The 20,454-nt window shown below is 47.3% G+C and overlaps 4 protein-coding genes across 4 annotated transcripts; 1 reads left to right on the top strand and 3 right to left on the bottom strand.

Moving 5' to 3' along the window:
• Window positions 1–2,650: 2,650 nt before the first annotated feature.
• On the bottom strand, window positions 2,651–3,516 carry LOC127349058 (uncharacterized). The gene has a single exon (XM_051374862.1). It carries the CDS (start codon window positions 3,508–3,510, stop codon window positions 2,917–2,919), a length of 594 nt encoding a protein of 197 aa, XP_051230822.1. The 5' UTR covers window positions 3,511–3,516; the 3' UTR covers window positions 2,651–2,916.
• A 3,869-nt stretch (window positions 3,517–7,385) lies between these two features.
• On the top strand, window positions 7,386–8,258 carry LOC127296254 (ribulose bisphosphate carboxylase small subunit, chloroplastic 1). Its single transcript, XM_051326290.1, has 2 exons — window positions 7,386–7,598; window positions 7,726–8,258. Exons 1-2 carry the CDS (start codon window positions 7,455–7,457, stop codon window positions 8,104–8,106), a joined length of 525 nt encoding a protein of 174 aa, XP_051182250.1. The 5' UTR covers window positions 7,386–7,454; the 3' UTR covers window positions 8,107–8,258.
• A 1,666-nt stretch (window positions 8,259–9,924) lies between these two features.
• On the bottom strand, window positions 9,925–10,834 carry LOC127349059 (uncharacterized). Its single transcript, XM_051374863.2, has one exon. It carries the CDS (start codon window positions 10,832–10,834, stop codon window positions 10,034–10,036), a length of 801 nt encoding a protein of 266 aa, XP_051230823.2. The 3' UTR covers window positions 9,925–10,033.
• Window positions 10,835–15,489: 4,655 nt separating this feature from the next.
• Window positions 15,490–16,272, bottom strand: LOC127349060 (uncharacterized). The gene has a single exon (XM_051374864.2). It carries the CDS (start codon window positions 16,265–16,267, stop codon window positions 15,563–15,565), a length of 705 nt encoding a protein of 234 aa, XP_051230824.2. The 5' UTR covers window positions 16,268–16,272; the 3' UTR covers window positions 15,490–15,562.
• Window positions 16,273–20,454: the final 4,182 nt, after the last annotated feature.

Below are 20,454 nucleotides of genomic sequence, written 5' to 3'. Positions count from 1 at the left end.
GATGGGTTAGAGCTTGTGTTCACTCTCATGACAACCTCTAGCTCATCGGAAACGGATTCCGGATGCATCGCATGTTGCATGTGCGAGGGCGATGATTTTCCCGATATACCATATTGAGAGGTGAACTAGTGGACATGTTTCCGGCTGCATGCATATGATGAAACTGTTTGAGTAGCCGGAAACTAAGCTAATCTATGCTACTTCATCTTATACGGGTCCGGCGAACGTACCTTCAATGGTGTGGCGGTTCCCTGTCGTGCCGGCGAAGAGGAGCTCGTCAGGACTTGGAGCGTTGGGCTCCAAATGACCACGGATCGGCGGCGGAGACGATTTCTCGGTCAAACGCGCGCATCTCAGGTCGAGGACGACACTGGAGCGGCGGCGAGTGAAGCTTCCCGGGAAGGAGCTCGCCGGAGTTCAGAGCTGAGGGGCGGCGCTGTCGGGAGGAGGAAGACGATGTGAATGTGCGGTGAAACGAATGAGAAGTTACCGACGCGGCGGGTATTTATAGGCCACACGCGGAGATTCGTGAGATGGATCCAACGGCGGAAACGGAACGGTCACACCGTTGGATGACTGCCACGTGTCTTAGGTTAAAACGGTGAAATCGAGGCAGCGGTAACTAGAACTGGGCAAGCTCCGAAATTTCTGGCAGAAGATTTGCATCTCCGAAAATTTAGCACGGGAAAAAAGGAAGTTCAGTTCAACGCGCGCGAAAATCCGCTGAAGATATCGTTATAGAAGGATAGTGACTTCCGGTTGAATGAAGTCGGAAAGAAGAAATTTTTGGAAGCTCTTCAAGATTCTCTTCGGATCCGAGTTGAATGAAGTCGGAGGAATGATGAATCTCGGAGAACTTTTGGTGCTACTGTTGTGGGTATACTTTATGGGTATATCAACGGCATGACCTAGATCCGGCAAGCCCGGGTGGCCCACAGATGGTGATGTGGCATGTGCCCATCGGGCGGCCCAATTGCTATAGATCATGATGGATGAAGTCCAGCCCAGGAGCAAGGAGCCGGATCTCAACCAACCTACGAATGAGGCCGGATCCGTGAAGGCCCATGAAGTATCCAGATCCAATGCGGCCTTGATGGAAGGCGGATCCTTGACGTACACGGCAAGATATTGTACGGTAGTTAGGTAACCTTGTATTCCGGCTAGGACTCTCCAATGTAAACCCTAGATCCGTGCGCCTTTATAAGCAGGATCCTGGGAGCCCTAGCGGCACAACCACAACTCATTATAACAACGCGAAAGAGCTCAGATAATTCCAGACAAGCGGCAGTAAGTCCTGTCTTCGAGCAGGTGTTTCGAAGCTGGGTAAATCGCGTACCACCGTCCCAAGGACTCTCCACCCTATGGCCCTACTTCTTCTCCCCCTCGTGAAGATCCCTCCTTCGAGGTACCGTCGATTAGGCAACGACAACATCCACTCGAAGACGAAGAAGAAGGATGAACTGCCACTTAAGCTCCTTGACGATCCGAAGATCCCCACAGCCAGACGAAAACCTCGAAGACGACAACACTCCCACAAGCCTCTCAACGTTGCCGCTGAGATGAGGTTGAAGCCGGGGAGACCTTATTGCACGAGGCGGCTGACATAGGCATCCCCAATGAGCCTGCCGAAGATGATACCCGAGGTTTACTGAAGGCCCACGACCCGATGTTTATGGAGCCCGGAAGCCCAATTAAGGGATAGTTTGGAAAGATAGAGTTGTAATAGGAATAATGACTTGTAACTATTACGGGACGGACTCAAAGAGTCTCCCGGACTTTGTAACTTGTACATCACGAAACCCTCGGCTCCGCCTTCTATATAAGGGGGAGTCGATGGAGAAAGAGAGGATCGATTTCATTGTCAACACAACCCTAATTTTCTAGCAGTCGAGTACTTTTCCGGCTGAACTTTCGAGATCTACTTGCCCTCCACTCCTTACGAAAACCCTAGTCTACAATCTGTAGGCATTGACGAGACGATACCTTGTCAGCGGCGCCACCACCACCTGAGCGCCGCTCCTACAAACTTAGAGCCTACAAACGAAGAACGGAACCCACAAAACAGGGGGTGGAGCCCTTCCACCGACAAGGGCCGTGATCCACCGCACCCCCATGGCCCGAAGGTCACAGAGGTGGGGCAGATCGGGCGGTGCCACCGGGCAGGAGGCGTCGGTCAGATGCGATCCTCGCCTAGAGCGGTTCCGTTATTGGAAGTACCGATTTTCTTCACTCATAAACTGACGCAGCTTTAGCTCAGTGTGCTTCATGTGTCCTTATTACAAAAGTGTATTTACTGTTAAAATGGACGGGCGCAGCAACACGCGCCATCATGGTTTCTGTAATCGACCAACCTGGAGAGTGGTGGCGAGCTATAAGAACAATCCAAGAATTAAACATGCCCGATTTCATGCATGGATAACGTGCTTGCCTAGCTCTGAAAGCAATTGACCATGCAGTATGCTACAGCCATTTCCGAGAAAACAAACCGCCGAAATACTTTCTTTTTGCCACAAAACGAGGAGGAGAGTTGAAAACGAACCACGGATGCAGAGCTTGCTGATGATTAGTTTGGATTGACATGGAAGAAACATTTTTACAGTCGCACGGGAAACTAGAATGCCTAAAATCTCATTCATGATGATCCAAACCGTCCAAATCAAATGATGCAATTCTTAAAATCATAAACTGTTATTTCAATACTGGCAGCTGTCCGATGAAATTGCACTTTGGCTAATCCTTTTTTCGAGATTTGCTTCGACTAATCTTGATGTTCAGGAGCCGTCTTGACGCTGATGGCCATTTCTCAGTCAGAAGTCAGAACTTAGAAGTGATTTTTGTTTGTTTCTGCAGCAATCTGTGTGCCGCGCGCGCACGCCATGCGTCTCGAATGTCATCGCAACACGCCGGCGCGCGTGGCTAGACGGCGGGGAGGGCCGCGGTGATCTGATCGCCGCAGCGCTGGAATTCGGCGTCGTGGAGGTGCGGCATAGGGCCCTTGGGCACGGCCGGGGAGGTGTTCCTCCCAGGCACGTCGTCGTCCCCGTCGCCGCACACAAGGTAGCAGCCCGCGACGGCCTTGCAGCTGACCGCGTAGACGATGACCCACGTGCCGTCCGGGTACAGCTTCATGACGTAGCAGTCGTCGGGGTCCGCGCCGCCAGGGCCGCTCCCCAGCACGTTCGTGTCACCGTCGTGGTGGCCGGGGGGTGACAGGGCGCGGCGGGAGGAGGCTGGGGACGAGAGGCACGCGATGTGGCAGTCGTCCACGTCGAGGGGGCACCGCTTGATCATGAGAGTGTTACGCTGGCGGCAGAGGTAGCAGATGTACTGATCAGAGTTGTTGGCCGCCGGTGGCGCCTTGGAGACGCTCGCCTTCATGGTGTTGCTGCTGCTGGCCACTGCCATGGCATTGGCGACGCCGCCGACCGTGGAGACCGTCGTGATTGCCAAGAGAAGGATGCCGACGACGAGGCAAACATACACAGCAGAAGCCGGGACGAGCACTGTCATTTTAAGAATGTGTGGGTCTTTGTGGTGGCGGAGATGGTTAAAGTAGTCCTATATATAACTCGGTTTGTAATTAAACTAGTGTAACCTTCGGTCGGGTTACGTAATAAACGAGAGTTCCAATCCCCAGCTGTTTCAGAATTCAGAGTTCAATGCAAAACAGCTGAACAAGGCTGCTTCAACGGACGTTCTGTTTTTCAATTGACTAGTAATCGGATCCTGATTCCTGGTTAAAAATCGGACCACTGTTTATCCGTTGGATTGGAAGCAGCTGAGCCGTACGATTTTTTCTAGCTGCCCGTGTAGGTAATTGTATTTTATTGTATCAATTGGTAATCAATTGAATGCTTCTCTTTTAATTGCAAGTACAATAAATATTAGTCACCTGACTATAAGGATTAGAATAATATATTCTTGCCTAGTTGAAGGAGAGAGAGGTGGAGAGAGAAGAAGAGTGAGATCTCATGCAAGAGTCAGCTCTAGCACGTGCTCCTAGGCACTTTGTAAAACAGAAGGCCAACAGGCCCGGCCATATATATATAGCCACACAGCACCAATTCGATGATACAACGCACACAACAACACGTCTGGTACCTCAGATCATACAAGCAAGTTCACCGGTTCAGGAACAACACATCACGGAAAGTACCAGCACAAAACAGGCGCCACACACTAGGTAAGACATGTCGGCGACGGAGATCGAAACCAAGACGCGCTGCACCGCCCAAAGCTCAGGTCCTCGTCGCGCCATGGAGCCGCCTAAGCTCGGCTGTCGCCACATCCAAGAGTCTCCGGTCCTTGTGTCTGACCAGAACCCTCCATCCCTGCATATGAAGAGACATTTTGAACATCGCGTCAGCCAGGTTGCCCAGGACCTTTCCTTCAATAGCCAGCTTGTTACGAACATTCCAAAGCGTCCAGCATTGAGCCGCAAAAGTAAACCAAGCTAATCTACGGAGGCGCCCCGACAGACCCTGGACAATAGCTATAAAGTCCCCAACCCCTGCTGGGTTCCAAGTGCACGACAGAATCTCCCTGATCCCTGCCCACAAAAACTTGGCCAAGTGGCAGTTGAAGAATATATGATTACAGTCCTCAAGCTCCCCGCAAAGTTCACAATTCCCGTTAGAAGGGCCGTGACGCTTTGCCAGCTGCTCACCCGAGGGCAGCCTCCCCCTGATCAGCTGCCAAAGGAAGACCTTGATCTTCGGGGGAACCCTGGTTCTCCACACCTCCTTGAAGTGGGTGATCGCCGCCCCGTGCGACAATCTGAGGTACAAGGACTTGGTGGAGAAGCAGCCCGACTCCTCCAACGCCCAAGACACTTTGTCCTCACCCGTCCCCACCGGGTTGAGCGCGAAGATCCGGCACAGATTCTCCCATTCCACTCGTTCCGGCAGCGTGAAGCTTCGCCTAAAGCGGATGCACCAGCCTGACTCAGAGCGGACCCTGGCGACCGTTGCAAACTGATTATCGCAGCAGGCAAACAGCCCCGGGAATAGGTCGCGGAGGGGACCCCTGCCCGTCCACCAATCTAACCAGAATAACGTCTTTCGCCCATCCTGCACCAGGTGCTTAGCTCCCAGCTTAAAGTACCATTTGATCTTGTGAATGGCATTCCAAAATTGTGAGCCCTTCGTAGGCACCTCCGGGGAAAAGAGGTCCTTGTTGCCCAGGTACTTAGCTCTAAGAAGGTCTGCCCATAAACCCTCCTCATTTTGGTACATCCTCCAAATCCATTTGACCATAAGCCCTTCCTAGGCACTTTGTAAGAGTGAATGGTATGTCATGCATTGATATACAATAGCTCACTATTGTATATATTGGCTCTAAGTTAGCTATAGATTACATGGCACATGCTTTATAGCCAGCACCTGGCTATACTATTGAACTTGCTCTAAATGATCGTGTAATGCACGCATATGCTTTTTTCAAATGCATGACTGGGTTTGACTTCTTCCTCTAAGCACTCGTAATTGCTTCTTTTTAGGAAACTATGTGCTGAATTTTAGGAAACTAATTCTTGATTTCAAGGAAATTAAGTATTTTTTAGATCCGTTAACTGATGAAGCGTGTTTTGTTTCCAACGTCATTTTACTTTGCACTTCGCTGAACTGAAGTTTGCTTCAAACACAACATGATTTTGTTTCTCTCTAAAAAAGAAACCGGATTTTGTTTCCTTGCTCCGTATGAAGCACACACTGTTGGTCAACTTTGCTTCGTACCCAACCAAAATTTTCTTTAAACACATTAAAATCATAATTCCATACAATGGAGAATTTGCTTCTATGTAAAGAAATTACATAAATATTCATGGCTATTCATTCATATACTAACTTTGCTTCCTTCCGAAGCACAGTTTGTTTCCAAAGAACTTGCTTCGAGGAGAATGAAGCCGGCTTCAGCTTAACATAAATGTGTATCTAATGTAACGGATTCTTGTTTTAGAGCATCACAATATTGCTTTATACCAATCAAATGTATTTTGGTATTTTACATGTGCTTCAGAACAAATTGGGTAATATTCTGAAACAATTACAACGTTGCTCCCATCAAATCGAGAACTTGCTTCCATTGACAAGTTGGTTACGCCATGGATTTTCTATTGTTCCTGTGCTATTCGCTTCATATATAGAGGATTACAATTGCCCGCATCAGCAATACCACACATGTCTCTTGATGATCGCTTGCCAAACATTCCGTTAGGAAACTGTCACGGTCTGTGGCAAAGAAACCTCATCATGCCCTGGATCAGGAGCATGGACGGTGATGACACATATTGGTCTATCTCCTTGTCTTTCTTCCGTCATGCGGCCAATGACCATGCATGACAAAAAAATTCTGGTATACATTAGAAGCATATGCGAGAAACAAAGAATCATGGTATGTACCGTATGAAGCATAACTTCTATACAGTAGAAGCAGATACCAGAGAATTAGGTAGTAATAAGACACAAAAACATCATGTTTCATATTATTGGAAGCACACGATCAGGTAGTAAGAAACAAAACATTATGGTGGAAGCATGGGAAATAAAGGGTTTGAAAACTGTTGTATTATGGAAGTGACTGATTGACAATTATAATAAAAAAGCACACACGTGAGAGTGCTCTTGGAGATCCTCCTGTGCATGCTACCTTCATAAGAAGGCAGCAAGAGAAGTCCAGTTCTTCTTGCTTTGTCACCTGGCTCCCTTGCAGCGACAACTAGTTATTTTTAACGTATTTGTAATGTCTAGTATTTTATTGCATTATTTTACTTTGCTATATGTTTATCGCATTTCTAATATATCTATCTTTTAATTTATTTTACTAGCTCTCTTTGATCTTCTTTTGAGCAATTTTATCACCAAACCATATTTGTAGCGTGCTAAATTGCAGCGCCTGGTAAAGGGCTGCTTTCGCTCATTTTCACGCTGCACTTTACCGCCTCCGGTGAAGGATGCTCCGGTGCTGCATGCTGCAAATGTGATTTACACTGTCGAGTTTTGGGCGTGGCTGCTGGAGTTACTCTTAGAGTAGTTGGACTTAAGACAAAAGCTAGAATATCAATTATATATAGGAGTGAGGAGTTATTCTTTCGAAAGAGCTTTAAACGGTAGCTGCACTTAGTCGTCGCAATGAAATACTTGTCCTACCATGATAATTGGTAATATGAGAGGGAATATTAATTCCTCAGCGATTTGAATTTTGTGTGCTCATGTGCAGTCACCCACGCCATGCATCCGACGACGGGCGGCTATACCAACTCTTGCACTGATCCGGAGGGATAAGGCGCCATGCAACCAGGGAACGTCGTCCACCCCTTCCACATCCTGTATCAAATTAAGGAACGGGCGCTGAGCCTATGCCGAGACATATATAATGCGGCGACTCGGACATGGAGGGGCCTCAGGCATAGCCCAGCTAGTTATCTCATTCTCTCCTTAGCAATAATACTTAGCACCATGGCCCCCGCGGTGATGGCTTCGTCAGCCACCTCCGTCGCGCCCTTCCAGGGCCTCAAGTCCACCGCTGGCCTCCCGGTCAGCCGCCGCAGCAACGCTCGCCTCGGCAGCGTCAGCAACGGCGGAAGGATTAGGTGCATGCAGGTATGGTTATTCTGAAGGAAACATGTAGCCTACCATGTTATCTTGTCAGCCCAATTCACTTGGTACCAGGTGTGTCAAAGTGTTGAGCTGAGCTCCAACTGGTATGTGCATTCTGTCAACAATTCAGGTGTGGCCGATTGAGGGCATCAAGAAGTTCGAGACCCTTTCCTACCTGCCACTGCTGTCCACGGAGGACCTCCTGAAGCAGATCGACTTCCTCATCCGCTCCAAGTGGGTTCCCTGCCTGGAGTTCAGCAAGGTCGGCTTCGTCTTCCGCGAGTTCGGCAGCACTCCCGGATACTACGACGGCAGGTACTGGACAATGTGGAAGCTGCCCATGTTCGGCTGCACCGACGCCGCACAGGTCGCAAAGGAGGTGGAGGAGGTCAAGAAGGAGTACCCTGACGCCTATATCCGCATCATTGGCTTCGACAACATCCGTCAAGTGCAGTGCGTCAGCTTCATCGCCTACAAGCCACCAGGCTGCGAGGAGTCCGGCAAGGCATAAACTGCTAGCTGCGAATAACAGCAGCCTATACAAGTTCACTTTTTTTTTTGTTGACGACTCTGGTTTCAGGGTTTTACTTCTGCTTCCATATACACTGTGTACCAAATATTTATGTACCTATCAACGTGGGTCGACAAGCTTAATTTTCCTGATGGAAGCGTGTTAACTGAACACCAAAACCCCCAACGAACTTTTTAGGCTCTGTTTGGTACTAGCGTATTTAGGGGGATAATCCCCCTCAAATCTCAAATCCCCACTTATTACTGAAAACATGTTTGGTTCTAGTGTATTGGGGCTAATTTAATCCTCACTTTTCTAGTGAATTTTTTCCAATCTATAATGTTATACCCGTACATAGCTGATTGGAGATTGTGGATTACAAAGGATTAGGTGAAACTAGAGTTTCACATAATCCCAGAGAAAAATATCCCACCAATTTTCACAAAAGCCACCAGTACCAAATATGGCCTTAGGAAGGTCGAATCTTGATTCCCAAACATATACGCTCCAAGGCTACCGGCTGATGATGACCACAGAGGAATTCGAAAGAAAAAATATTAAAAGAAAAGGCTTCGCACAAAAATAAAGGCTCCGCTTCAAGTCGTCTTCCTCCCATGTATATGACCTAGTCCTATCTCCTTATTCCTCATCCTTCGCCGATAGGGGCTTCGAGGGATGGAGAGCTTAGTGGTGGTGGAAGTTAGTTTTCTAGATATTGCAAAGGATATTTCAATACGCTACGACGTATATCTTTTTGTTGCATGGCATGAGTAAAATGTTGCAATGATTTCTAGGCGTAAGCTATACAAATGGACTTCTTCAATGTCGTATAACAAAGATTATGCACAGAAGATTTTGTTCCAGTGATCGGACACGCCGGATTAGTCCACTTAAGTGGATCGGGCAACAAAAGAAAAACGAAATGCACTTACCAAGATTTTAAAATCTTTCTAGATTAATTGGTACCAACAAGCTAGCAAATAAAGATAATGCAAAATTTCCATGACGATTACTGAACAAGAAAATTGCTAAAGATTTGAGTGGCTGATTACCAACAGTCAAAGAAATTACAAGAACGTAAAGGATATTTTTGATTTCCATGAATATTAGGAAAGAAATTACGGAAAGAAACGAGCGTTCCAATCCCAGCAGTTCCAGAATTACGACAGAAACGGCTGTTTCACTGGACGCTCTGATTTCAATCTAAACTATTATGAAAGTTTAAAGTAGAAGCAAGGTAATTAACTGAACATTTGTAAATTCAGCGCTAACAGGTACATACACCTGTATAATTTTCCGGATGGAATCGTGTAACTGAAGAACTAAACACGAAAAAAACGCAATGAACAATTTAAGGAGGTCAAATCTTGATCCCCATCCATCAAGGAGATCGTAGAATCTTTATGGACTGATTTATACCAGCAAGCAAGAAAGTCAGAGAAGGTGAAATTTCCATAATGATTATTACTGAACAAGAAAAGTGCTAAACGTTGAGTTGTTGATTACCAACATGCAAGGAAATTACAAGAAGTTCAGGGTCTGTACGTTTAGAAAAGTTTTCTTATTAAGAAAGCAGCAACACAATTACAGAAATTTCAGAGTTGTACCAATCAGCAACCAAGCAAGACGATTACAGAGAATTCAGAGTTTCTATCGATACCAAGAATCCAAGATCCACCGGACGTCCATTATAATTGCGTCCAAACAGTCAGGATTTTCTTGGTAACCAAAGCAACAAGACGACTAGGGGAAATTCATTCAGAATTCTAATGATACTAACAATCACAGTTCTTCAGTTAGAGCCTAGACATTCTTGATTATCCAGAGCTCTTCAATTAGGAGTTAACTTCCACCAGCGAAATTCCCCACGATCAACAAAAAGTAGAGAGACGGAAGAGGAACCAGATTAAGGCAGGAGTAGAACAATCTACATCCGGTACGACCGCAGCGGTATAACGTCGAACACCAAACTCGCCGCCGGCGCGAGCCTGAGCTGGGTGAGCGGGTCGTCTGCTCCGCAGGACATGCCACTCGACGCCGCCGCGCCAGCGTTGGCCCTGACATCCCCGGGCGCCAGAGGGAACAGCTGGAGGCACTCCACAGACGCGGCCGAAGATGTCTCAGCATCAGACATGTCCTCGTCCTCGGGCGCGTGATGAGGCAGCGGAGGGCTTCTCCTGTCCCTCATGACATCGCCCTTCTCCAGAGGAAACAGCGGGAGGCAGCCCGGCGTCAACTCGGGGCCTGCAGCGTGGCGGGAGGAGGAAGGAGCCCAGTACTGGCGCGACTGCCCGTGGTCGGCGGCGGAGGCGGAGGCCTGCCCAACGCCGTGGTGCTTGCGGAGGACGGAGTTCCAGCGGTTCTTGATGGCGTTGTCGGTGCGGCCGGAGAGGAACTCGGCGATGGTGGACCAGCGGTTGCCGTAGGCGGCCTGGTACTTGACGATGAGCTTGTCCTCCTCGGGGGTGAAGGGCTTGACGACGTCCACCCGGGGGTCGAGGTGCTGGCACCAGCGGAGGCGGCACGACTTGGCGTTCCGCCCGGGCAGCGCCACGCAGATGGTGTCCCAGTTCTGCGGGCCGTGCAGGCGCACCTGCTCCCGCAGCACGCCGTCCTCGTCCGAGCTCCACATCGCCTTCCTGGTCACCTGCGGCGCGGCGGCGGCCGCCGCGGCGACGGCGGCGTAGTCGGAGCCAGACGTGCCCGCTAACGACGACGGCATCATCATCGATCGACCCTGCTTCGCCTCCGGTGTTCCGATCGGTCGCTTCTCGCGGCCTCGCGGGACGGAGTTTGGTGCTCGTGCGATCGCGTTGATGCTGTGCGGGTGGTGGTGGACGCCGGCGGTGCGTGCTGCCTTATATAGACGGACGGTGGTTAAACCGAGTGGAGGTCGGAGCCGAGCAGGACTCCAAGTCGAAGCACGCGGCTTCTGTTGCAAGGAAAGGCGGTTCGAGCGAGACCGAGCAGGACCTCTTCAGTGCCGCAAATGTATTTCAGTGATTGTTCGATGAGTATAAAATACGAGTACATCGTTTAGTTACTGAACTCAAGCACGCCTCCGTCACTGTATTTGGCCGTACAACAAATACAATCCCTGAATATACGTCGTTTCATCATACACGGTCACTGGCAATGGTCAGTTACAAGTATGTAGTAGCAACAGTAGTAGTAGTTGGTACTATCACTTTGGGTGCTGATGTATCTATGTAAAATACTCCCTCCGTTTTTTTAATTGACTCAAATTTAGTACAAAGTTATACTAAATCTGAGTCAATTAAAAAAGACCGGAGGGAGTATCTTACAATAAAAATATGAAGGTCTAAAATTTTTCTTGCACAATATGCTTGTCTAATGTATTTCAATTTTTGGTTCAACATTTGAACAAAAAGAAGATGAGACATTTGCATGTCATATGTTCATAGTATGCCATTTGAACAATATTCTTGTATAGTCTTATTCAATATTCTACTGAATAAGATTGTGTAGCAAGCCAAAAAGAAATGAACCATAAACTTACATATTTGACTGATGCAGAGAAAGCAGTATCAAGAAGAGGCAATGCAGTGTCAGATGGTGCTGATGTTAACTCTGAAGAAGATTAGCATGTTTAGGGCTTTCGAAGAAGTAGATTTGCTAGAATTGCTTTGTTCGTTTTGAGAGGCTTAGGATTAAAACACACCATAAAAAATGATAGATCTGACCAACTGCTTTGCTCTTTTTGACATCAAAAAGGGGGCATGATGACAAATTGGTTAAGGTTGGCTTGACAATTGTCACTCTTAAATCCATTATTTTTTGCAATTTTAGAGACATAACTGGTAGTAGCATTTTGAATTGAAGTTAATGCTGGCTGAAATTTGGTCTGAAATTCAAACCTTTATCTGAAGTTTAGTTTGACAAATGTGACCTTTAAATCCATAAAAAAAATCAGCAATAAGAATATGAAGTTTGATCCAAAATACGAACAAATTTATTGAAGTGCAAGAAACATTCTTTTGCTTATCATCAACATACCTTGGGTAGGGATTGTTTTTAAAATCATCCATGGCATAATATATCTGTTATACAAAAGACATGACCAACAAGATCTGGATTCAGAATATTGTTCCATGGACCGCCAACGGTAGAAGCAACTTCATACTATTGACAAGTTAACATTAAGGATCAGGATTCCTAGTGTTAGAGGTTTTGTAAACAGCTTTAGCAGCTTCAAAAAATAGATAGATAGCCACATCATAGATAGATAGATAGATAGATAGATAGATCAAAGACGCAACATTGTCTTGCTTACATGCACACATACATGCACCCACTTGTTCATCAATACAACACAAATAGTGCTCATTTCTTGACAGCAACCAACAGACATACCAAGACAAGAAGTGCAACAACAATCTTCAAAAGAAGACCTCTTCTTTCATCATGCTTTGCTCTTCATCACATATTTGCGTTTGGAATGATTGCTACGAGTTATTCAGCCTTCAGCTCCAACTCCATCTTCATGTCCTCCGTCCGGCCCTAGTGCCTCTATTGCAGCACCTCCAGTAGGATACTCGTTGTCCAACAGATAGGTGACATAATCCAACTTCCAATGCCAGAAATCACAACCATTTTGTACATTGCTAGCCAAAATCAACTTAACGATTCCACATTTCAATTGTACTTCATAGACTTCAGTAAACACCACCTAATCACTAACTCATTCTGAATAAAAAAAATGATTTTCAAAGAATAGATGACCTGTTGCATGCTTGTCACACTTGAAGAACACCCCGCCATCATGCGCTGGCGTGTGCGAAGTTAGGCGTTTGACCACCACACCACAGTCTTCCCAAGCGATGAGGGGGGTGAACGGGTCGCATCAGGGTAGCGCGCAACGTGACGAGCTTCTAGTTGGCATGGCACCCGCCTCGGCCGTGGCGGCAATCCGACGGCAACAATCCAACTCTGCTCCATGCGCTCTAGCTGCCGCGTGCGTGGCTAAGGTTTCACAGGGCAGAGGAGACTAGGAAATTCCGGCTCTGCTCTCGCATGGAAAGAGACAACCTCTAAAAACTATCCATGTTTTGCAATTACCCATCTTAAGTCTCAACATCGCACATAAACACCACTCGCTGACCAAAGTTCAGTGACCAAGGACCAACACGTCATCAAATACAACGACATACATTGAACAATGATATTCGATGGGACATGTCTGTATTTAGTGACCATATTTTGTGTATCTCCAAGTATGGCGATGGAGGCGAGCAAGGGGCTTGTGTTTCAGTGACTAGTGATGTATTTTACTCATATTTAATTCGTAGGGCTCATATATTTGTTGACTTGAACTTTTTTGTTGCAAGCAGTGATATGCCTTTTTTTACATTTTGCAGCGACGAAATGGGGATTTGGCGTATACATTATTTTTTTCTACATGGGTGGCAAATATGCATTTTTTCACAACTTTCCCTAGCTAAATCAAACAATCTTACATTGTGATAATGCACACAAACATTTAAAATGTTGGACATGATTTTTTTATTTCATTGGTTGGACACGCCCGAATTTATCCACTTAAGTGGATTGGACATGCGAAAAGCCAGCTAATTCTTCGACCAAATCAGAAGGCGGACAACTACCACGCGCATAAGGAAAAACACAAATACAGGATGCATTTACGTAGATCGTAAAATATTTCTGCATTAATAGCTACCAACAAGCTAGCAAATACAACTATGCAAAAAATAAATTCCACGAGGAATACTAAACAAGAAAATTGCTCATGGTTTACTTGTTTATTACCAAGACAAATAAACTACTAGAAGTTAAGGATTTCTTGATTACCAAGAAGAAACAAAATTACAATAAAATAATAGATTAGGGAAAGAAATAACAAAAATATTATGTAAGAAACCGAGTGTTACAATCCTAGTTATTTTAGACTTCAGAGTTCAATGCAAACAACCGAGCACAACTGCTTCAATCGACGGCCCGATTCTAGTCTAAAGCACTATAAACGTATATAAAATAGAACCATTCAAAAAACAAACCTTTGTTGGAGCGTGCTCGCCTGCGCCAAATCCGGCTGGTAGTAACACCAGGTGCTGGTAGTAGCACCAGCTACCGTCAGAACAACCCCGCCCACCATTGGTAGCGCCGCTGCACATTACTTGTAGCATCGCTAGCCCCCATGAGATAGCTAGCATCATGGACTAACATTGGTAACATTTTGGATGCCGATGATACCATCATCCTCATCCCTTTCTAGCACGGTAGACCATTCTTCGGCCACGCGTGGCCGGAGGAAGAGGCGGCATAGAGGGGAGCGGCAGGTGACGGCGCACGGAGGGAAGTGGCCAGCGACGATGCACGGAGCGGAAAAGGAAGTACGGCTGGTTATGTACAAGTTGTAGAGACTGTAGGTGCACGGGTGATATCTCCATGGCAGTTTCCTTTTCGCTAGAGAGAGACGACGTTGTTCATGCGGCGATTGAAGAGAGAGAGAGAGAGTGAGAGATTGGGGGAGAGAGGGAGGGAGAGAGAGAGAGGAACATATAAGGTTAAACGTTGGATAGGGTTGCCACCGCAACACGACTAGTCGACTGGTAGGAGTGGGTTTGCTCTCATCCCGTCGTCCTTCCTCCTCCTCATATTCATTGCCTACATAATTATTGCTGAAAATGCTACGGGAATATTATTGAACAGCTGCTAAAATTTGGTGTTATGCTCAAATATGTTATGTTCATGCACATAGTGCGTAAACACATGGATATCCGGATATCCAGTGGATTTGAATTTGGAGCGACATCCATGCACATGGATACTTTTATGGGTGGGGCAGAGCGAGGCTGATGGATTTGGGTATGGATCTGATTTTGGTATATCCGTCCCAACCCGCTCCATTGCCATCCTTATCCTATAACTAAAGAATTGAGCATGAAAAAAAAAACGCAATGAACTATTTAAGGAGGTCAAATCTTGATCCGCATCCATCAAGGTAGCCCAAAACGAACTGAACTTACCCAAGATCGTACAATTATTTTGGACTGATTTATACCAAGCAAGAAGGTTCTAAATACAAGAAGTTGAGGGTTTTCTTGAGTACAAACCAACAAAGGAGGCAAGACGATTACAGAAATTTCAGAGTTCAACCAATCAGAAACCAAACAAGATGATTACAGAAAATTCAGAGTTTCTACCGATACTAAGAATCAAAGATCCACAGGACGTCCATTACAATAGCTTCCAAACATTCAGGATTTTCTTGATACGAAAGCAAAAAGACGATTACGGAAAGGAAATTTCATTCAGATTTCTAACGATACTAAACAGTCACAGCTCTTCAGTCAAACATTCTTGATCATCCACAGCTCTTCAATTAGGAGTTAACTTCCACCAGCGAAATTACCCACGATGAACAAAAGGTAAAGAGACGGAAGAAGCACCAAATTAATGCAAGCGTAGAACGAATCTACATCTGGTACGACCGCAGCGGCATAACGTCGAACACCAACCTCGCCGCCGGCGCGAGCCTGAGCTGAGTGAGCGGGTCGTCTGCTCCGCAGGACATGCCACTCGACGCCGCCGCGCCCGCGTTGGCCCTGACATCCCCGGGCGCCAGAGGGAACAGCTGCAGGCACTCCACAGACGCGGCCGAAGATGTCTCGGCATCAGACATGTCCTCGTCCTCGGGCGCGTGATGAGGCAGCGGAGGGCTTCTCCTGTCCCTCATGACATCGCCCTTCTCCAGAGGAAACAGCGGGAGGCAGCCCGGCGTCAACTCGGGGCCTGCAGCGTGGCGGGAGGCGGAAGGAGCCCAGTACTGGCGAGGAGGCCCCTGGTCGGCCGCGGAGGCGGAGGCGGAGGCGTGGCCGTGGTGCTTGCGGAGGACGGAGTTCCAGCGGTTCTTGATGGCGTTGTCGGTGCGGCCGGAGAGGAACTCGGCGATGGTGGACCAGCGGTTGCCGTAGGCGGCCTGGTACTTGACGATGAGCTTGTCCTCCTCGGGGGTGAAGGGCTTGACGACGTCCACCCGGGGGTCGAGGTGCTGGCACCAGCGGAGGCGGCACGACTTGGCGTTCCGCCCGGGCAGCGCCACGCAGATGGTGTCCCAGTTGTGCGCGCCGTGCAGGCGCACCTGCTCCCGCAGCACGCCGTCCTCGTCGGAGCTCCACATCGCCTTCCTGGTCACCTGCGGCGCTGCGGCGGCGGCCGCGGCGGCGGCCGCGGCGACGGCCGCGGCGACGGCGGCGTAGTCGGAGCCAGACGTGCCCGCTAACGACGACGACGACGGCATCATCGATCGATTGATCGACCCTGCTTCGCCTCTGGTGTTCCGATCGGTCGCTTCTCGCGGGACGGAGTTTGGTGTTCGTGCGATCGCGAGAGGCCGGAGGAGAAAGTTGATGTGGTGCGGGTGGTGGTGAACGCCGGCGCTGCTTGCTGCCTTATATAGACGGACGGTGGTTAAACCTAGGCGGAGGTCGGAGCCGAGCAGGACTCGAAGTCGAAGCACGCGCGCGTCTTCTGCTGCAAGGAAAGGCGGTTGGAGCAGGGAAGCGAGTACGCGAGCGACCAGGATTATGGAAAGTTTAGATCGGAAATATGCTACTCTTGGATTCTGGAGATATGGGAAGCGATTACGGGATCCACCAGGATTCAAGGATATATGGAAAGTTCTGATTGGAAATTGATGGGTGGCCGATATCAGGAAGGAAACACTGCTACTTGCGCCGCGTACCGAGTTCAGCGCGGAGACTAGTGGGCGGCAATTTTGCAACAAGGACACTTGGGTTCTGCACATGTACTTTCCCTGCCCCTAGTACGTTGTCAGGACCAAGTGTAAGATTCAGTTACAAGTGTGAAATAAAATCGTGGACATGGGTTATATATAATGTTGTATCTTGTGCACATTAAATTTTGATCCAAAATATGATCATATGTGACCTGTGGAAAAAAAAGACCAAAATGAATAGTGTTCCATAAACTATTCACATATCATTTGTCTTTTTTGTGCAGAACAAACATTTTCAAATATTTTGATGAAACTTCGCAAATGGATAATGCATAACATAATATATGTTCCAGATTTCTTTTCATATTTTTGAAAACTTGGAAGTGTAACATCTGAATATGGGGTGCAGGTGCAACTAGTTGCAAATAAGAGTTTCCCCTGCACTCTCAGGATCAAAGTGTAACCGTGTAAGATTCAATTACAAGTATCTCCAGCTGTTTACTCCTTGAGGGCAAGTCGTTTCTTAATAGGGGGAATTGTCACTACCCGAGTGTAAGATTCAGTTACAAGTGTTACTTGATCAAGAGACAATTACCGTGGATTCACCATCCGACGGCTCAGAGAACTTCGCGCCAAAGTGATCAAGCTAAAAAGTCGTTGTTTGAACCTGCTCGCTTTACACCCAACCACTATGTAGTTTGTCTTCTTCTTTGTTTTGCTTTATAACTTGAACTCCCCTATGGATTGGGCATCAATTTATAAGTGGGTTAAACCTTAGCCTCTTATCTTGATGGTATGGCCTTATCTTCATCGTAAGTTACTGCATAATTTCTCCATGCTCAATATCATAAGTGGTAGAAATTCACATGTTCTTCTACCTTAGTACTGAAATCCATAGTCCAGTCATGTCAAGGGGTATTAAAGCCTTCTGTTTCCGCAAAGGCGTTGGAATCTCACACAAGTTGAGATTGGGATCTCCCGTAGAATCCCCCATCCTTGCCCTTGATTCCAATAGCGGTGTTGAGCTTCGTCCTCAATCGGAGTTGTTAGTGGCGGCACAGTTCAGTTGCAAATGGGGAAAAGGGGGACGGTTCATGTCGTTGCTTATTCTACGATACTCTGGTGAGAGGATCCTCATGGAGGGGAGAGAGAGGGGGATAATAGGGTGAGGAGTCACTGGGATGGGGACACACGACCTGCCTAGCTTCGGAAACCTCACGACGGTAGCGTGGCCCTACTACTAGTTATCTGGGATTATGAGGCAACTTGTGTGAGATTACAATGAGTTGAGTTATCTCAAGGGCTCCTAGGATCCGTCTTATAAAGGCTCTGGATCTAGGGTTACACGGGTAGAGATCCTACCGGATACGACTAAGCCTAGACTACATTAAGTATTCCTTGTCGTGCACGTCACAAATCCGAACGACCTTCACCATGAGCCGGATCTGGCACCTTGTCTCCGGGCCGGATCCCACTGACATAGGCATCCCTGGTGGGCCTGCCGAATAAGGTACCGGGAGTAACTGAAGGCCCACGACCCGAAGTTTTATGAAGCTCGGAAGCCCAATAAGCGTTGATATGGAAAATAGAGATAGATTAGGAATAATAGACTTGTATCATTACGGGAAGGACTCAAATAAGTCTCCCGGACTTTCTAACTTGTACGATATGAAAACCTCGGCTCTACCTCCTATATAAAGGGGAACCGAGGGAGAAAGTGAGGATCGAATCATTGTTAACACCAACCCTAGTTTTTAGCAGTCGAGCACCTTTTCGACTGAAACCTTCGAGATCTACTTGCCCTCTACTTTCCGCGAAATCCTAGTCTACAATTCGTAGGCATTGGCAAGTTGATGTCTTGTCAATTGGCACCATCTGTGGGGATTGGAGGCGACAAAGAGCTGATGTCGATGGCACGTTCAACATCGTCGACATCATCGGTGGCAAGCAACGCGATGGACGGAGGTAAACAGATCAAAACTGGTTTCGTTGGTTTTGTTCCTCACCCTCCCGCCCGTGTGGATGCATATGCCTATCTAGAAGAGCCAATGGAGATGACGTTCGGAAGCTTCCACTTCTGCGTCGGGAGAGAAGGATCACATCGCTTAGCGGCACCGATTTTTTCGGGACCATTAGCGGTTGATTCTGATTTCTCGGGATCATCGGCGTCAATCGAGTCAAGCGACGAGGAGACTTCGTCGGTAAGTTACGTCAAGCCCGCCGCCGGCGGGGAACTCACCGATCTGTTCGGCGGGATGTCTTTCGGGTCGTTCACGGAGTCCAATCTGGACAGCGACTTGGAAAGCATCGACAGCTTCAACTTCATCGACAGATCTACCTCTATTCAGGAGGTCTTCACCGATCGTTACGACGGTGTCACCGACCCCGAAGATGAGAACACAATGACAAAATATCATCAAGTTTGTGCAATTGGTGATTCAAGTCGCCATGAGGATGAAACGTCGGAGGCTTTCGGTGATTTGGGAAATCCATACATCAACCCCGCTGATCTCACGCGAGGATTGGGAAACAAATACATCGGGCCCACACCGCGAGAGAAATTACAACTTCCGCAGGTAGCCTGGGACAGAGCAGCAAGAGCCATGAAAGGTACGGAGCCGATGACTACCACATCTACATTACAAGAGATGCAAGCATATCAATATAGACTCACTCGTGCGAGGTGAGAGATAGAAAAATAAAAGGTTATACTGGAACAGAGAAAAGCTGCAGCCTCAGCATCGAGTAGGCGCAGAGCCAATTTGAGCCAACACTTAGTGTCAACACCCGGATTTTTAAGTCCAGATGCCTATTATGCCATACATCGCAATCCCAGGAATATTGTTGTTGCGAGACATAATAGTTGAATATCATAAGTCATCATTCATTACATACCATAGTCGTCTTACAAATCGAGATCACATGATCCAATATTACACAAATAGTTGATCTATTGATCAACGAATACAAAGTTCATAGTTTCATAGCGGAAGCGTAAATAGAAGGGGCTCTCTAGTCCACAGGCCAATGTCTGACGTCAGAAGATTCCCTAGTTGTCGTAGGCGCCCTGCTGGTCGTCATCTTGATAGTTGTGCTCCCCTTCATAGTCTGGCCATTGGGACACAGCCGTGAGTACTTTAAAGTACTCGCAAACTAATACTAATGTAAGTGCTAACAATTCTAGTAAGGGGTGCTAAGCTCTAGTTTATTTTGCATAAAGCCAATTTTAGTTCACAAGTATTTGTGAAAAGACTTATTCAAATGCTAACTAACTCAAGTGGGAACATTAGTGTCATTCCCACAACTCTGCTGTGATTCAAATTCAAAGTCACCTTTAAAATTCAAATTCACAAGTCACCATTCATATTTTTAGAAAGGTTCTGATGACGGAACAGTATGGCCTTCCTAACTGTCCATGACCGCGGACGCGGCTATTCGAATAGGTTAAACTCTGCAGAGGTTGTACACTTGTGCCACAACAATTGCAATAGTTCGTCAGGGGTAACTGGCCCTGATTTATCGTACGCAGTATGCGAACTACCAATCCTAACCTTTCATTTACACACTCTAGTATAGGCACCTCTCCCCATGAGTTTGGCCTCCCGGTGAAAGCAAACCGCCAACCCGGG

The sequence above is a fragment of the Lolium perenne genome, chromosome 4 (assembly GCF_019359855.2).
Source record: "Lolium perenne isolate Kyuss_39 chromosome 4, Kyuss_2.0, whole genome shotgun sequence".
NCBI lineage: Eukaryota > Viridiplantae > Streptophyta > Magnoliopsida > Poales > Poaceae > Lolium > Lolium perenne.
Note: the sequence above shows the minus strand (reverse complement) of the source record. Positions and strands in the feature narration are given on the sequence as shown.

Excerpts from the sequence above, each read along its gene's own strand:
- LOC127349058 (XM_051374862.1), bottom strand. The coding sequence starts at position 3,510 with ATGACAGTGCTCGTCCCGGCTTCTGCTGTGTATGTTTGCCTCGTCGTC.
- LOC127296254 (XM_051326290.1), top strand. The coding sequence starts at position 7,455 with ATGGCCCCCGCGGTGATGGCTTCGTCAGCCACCTCCGTCGCGCCCTTC. Across the intron at positions 7,599-7,725 it reads GAAGGATTAGGTGCATGCAG|GTGTGGCCGATTGAGGGCAT; the intron begins GTATGGTTATTC and ends TCAACAATTCAG.
- LOC127349059 (XM_051374863.2), bottom strand. The coding sequence starts at position 10,834 with ATGATGATGCCGTCGTCGTTAGCGGGCACGTCTGGCTCCGACTACGCC.
- LOC127349060 (XM_051374864.2), bottom strand. The coding sequence starts at position 16,267 with ATGTGGAGCTCCGACGAGGACGGCGTGCTGCGGGAGCAGGTGCGCCTG.